The sequence below is a fragment of the Aplysia californica genome, unplaced genomic scaffold (assembly GCF_000002075.1).
Source record: "Aplysia californica isolate F4 #8 unplaced genomic scaffold, AplCal3.0 scaffold00248, whole genome shotgun sequence".
Lineage (NCBI taxonomy): Eukaryota > Metazoa > Mollusca > Gastropoda > Aplysiida > Aplysiidae > Aplysia > Aplysia californica.
The window spans coordinates 29,740-32,470 of record NW_004797518.1 but is presented as its reverse complement, the minus strand read 5'-3'; the positions used below and the strand labels follow the sequence as shown (position 1 = coordinate 32,470).

Genomic DNA, 2,731 nt, shown 5'->3' with positions numbered 1-2,731 from the left:
CGGGGGGGGGGGAAACAGGTGAGAGGTGTGTGAGTGTGTGAGTGCGTGAGTGTGTGTGTGTGTGTTCTGTTGTATGTGTTTGCTATAGTACACGTTTGCAATGTTTGTGTTCACACACTGACCCAGACACATGTTTTCTGACACACTGACCCAGACACATGTTTTCTGACAGACTGACCCAGACACATGTTTCCTGACCAACTGACCCAGACACATGTTTTCTGACACACTGACCCAGACACGTGTTTTCTGACACACTGACCCAGACACATGTTTTCTGACCGACTGACCAAGACACATGTTTTCTGACCGACTGACCAAGACACATGTTTTCTGACCGACTGACCCAGACACATGTTTTCTGACAGACTGACCGACTGACCTAGACACGTGCCACTGCTCAGCCAGAAGGGGATCTCCAGAGCTTCCAGAACCTTCTTGGTGAGCGCCAGCAGCTGGCGAGACTTCCTGCGGAATGTCTTGGCTCGGTCGCTGGGGTCTGGGGGAAACTGCTGGTTGAAGAGATACGCCCTTTTGTAGTCGCACTCAATGAACTCGGAGCTCTCTTTCTCCTTGAGGAAGGCAAACGTGTCGTTGGGATAGCGTATCTCCACTCCGTCCACCGTGACAGTCCCCAGTTCAAACCTAAGCAGCAGGAGAGAAAAGCTGGTTCCAGTTTAGTTTCGAGAGAAATAGCCGCCAAAGTTTGGTGATTTCCAAACCTCCAGTGTCCTTGGAAACGGCAAATTTACATATAAAACGCAGACAGGAACAGCTTCCTGACAAAACGCGACATCCATTTTTTTGTTTTTTGAGAAAAATGAAGAATTCTGTTCTTTACCTTTACAGAATTATCTTGATCAACTTTGGTTATAGAGTAAACATGATGTTAGGCTCTGTTGATGTTTGCTAACTGATGAAATCTCTTCTCATTTTGGACAAAACGCGACATAGTAACATCCACTTTACTACTACAATACAGGGAACGAACCACGGACAAACTTTTATCAACCACAGGCAAAGTCACATGACTGGAGGAAAGAGCTTGATTGGAGCCCAGAAGATATGTCGCGGTTTGTCAAAAAAGGTCTACCGTTTTTGTTACGTTCTGGGAAACTTTCTGTATTTTTTAAAGTGGAAAAATCATCTTTTGTAGAGAAAAACAATTGACCCTGGAATGTGTCTCACCTTTCTAGATAAAACGATACTAGATTTGGCCAAACTCCAAAAGTAGCATTTGTAGTGACAATTCCTATGTACTAACACTTTCAACCAAAAAACTTACAGGTCATATATCCCTGCAGCGTGGTGGAACGATGAACCCTTCATATCAAAGGGCGGGGGTCGAGAGGGGTCGGAGAGCGCGCTGTGCCAGTAGTGGTCTCCCCTCTTGTAGAACACCACCATGTGAATGACCATGGGCCGACGGTCCGCCACGGGAACCCACAACAGGAAGTGGGTGGTCACGGAGCGCTGAGAGGTCTGCGAGGCAACGGACAAGCCCCGGGGGTCGGCGTCCACTTTGACCCAGTTCTGGTAGCCCGCGCGTCTCATGGCAGACATCACCAGGTGCTGGGGAACAGTTCAAAGTTCACACCATGACCGACGCAGCGTTCTTTTAGTAAGAGTTTTACGGCACTAACAACACAATAAGGTCATATCAGCGCCGAGGATTAGAGATGTTACAAGAGAGTAACAAACATAAAAAAGAAGGAGGAGAGATAAACATGATAGATGTTTGATAGGAAAGAAGGAGAAAACCACAGCAGAGCACTCGCCAACCACCCACAACCGTCGCAGCGGTACTAAGGAAAACTATAAACTAACATAAGTCATGTTGGAAATATTCACAACACATCCTTTTTTTTAATGTGGGTGAATTTAGGTCCCACCAACACAATTTTGATCATTTATGACAGAAGTTGTTTTTAATTTTAGCAGAGTTGTAACAGCGCTCACAACTGTATAACAGAGAATTCTTACAGGGAATCAGACTTACTCTGCTCACCTCTCTAGCTTCAACAGCACAAAGTCTGCTTCGACTATCAAGGCACCCCGGAAATAGAGGTCACAAGAGTGTGACAAACATACACAAGAAGTAGAGGAGAAATGATGATAGTAAGGATTAGGAAAGAAAAAGCAGCAGTTCCCTGTTGCAGTTCAGGCACAGTTATGAGCATGACATTGAAGAATCAGCCCATTTACAATTCTACCTTGCATAAGAACATGGTTATTGTCCCCCTTTTGGGAATGGCCTAAAGACACTTCAGTCAGTGGCACTGCCCGGGGGGTAGGAGCGACTGTCGTCTCATTGCCCACACGTCCCACCATCAACAAGATGATACCCCATGACCTCACCATCTGATCCAGGCCCGCGTCCTTGACCCCCACAGCCACCGAGTCATGCCGATCCTGTCCCCACAGCTCCAGACGTCTCTGAGTCCCCACGCGAAGCGCACGGAGCAGACTGGGCTCGACGGCGAACACGAACAGACCGGACGACTCGCACGTATGGAACAGCAGCTTCACGGCCTCCTGGTAACACAGGGAACATGAGTACAGTAGTAGTGGACACACAAAGTGGACAGTAGTAGTGGACACACAAAGTGGACAGTGAACATGAGTACAGTAGTAGTGGACACACAAAGTGGACAGTAGTAGTGGACACACAAAGTGGACAGTGTACATGAGTACAGTAGTAGTGGACACACAAAGTGGACAGTAGTAGTGG

General features: G+C 47.3%; 1 protein-coding gene across 1 annotated transcript in view; it reads right to left on the bottom strand.

Annotated features, from left to right (window-relative positions):
- Positions 1-2,706, bottom strand: part of LOC101855344 (fukutin) — a gene marked incomplete in the record, with an annotated part of 14,800 nt that extends 12,094 nt beyond the window's left edge. Inside the window, 3 exon segments of the mRNA XM_005100469.3 lie at positions 383-645; positions 1,286-1,572; positions 2,359-2,706. Coding sequence (XP_005100526.3) covers positions 383-645; positions 1,286-1,572; positions 2,359-2,688 — 880 coding nt within the window.
- Positions 2,707-2,731: the final 25 nt, after the last annotated feature.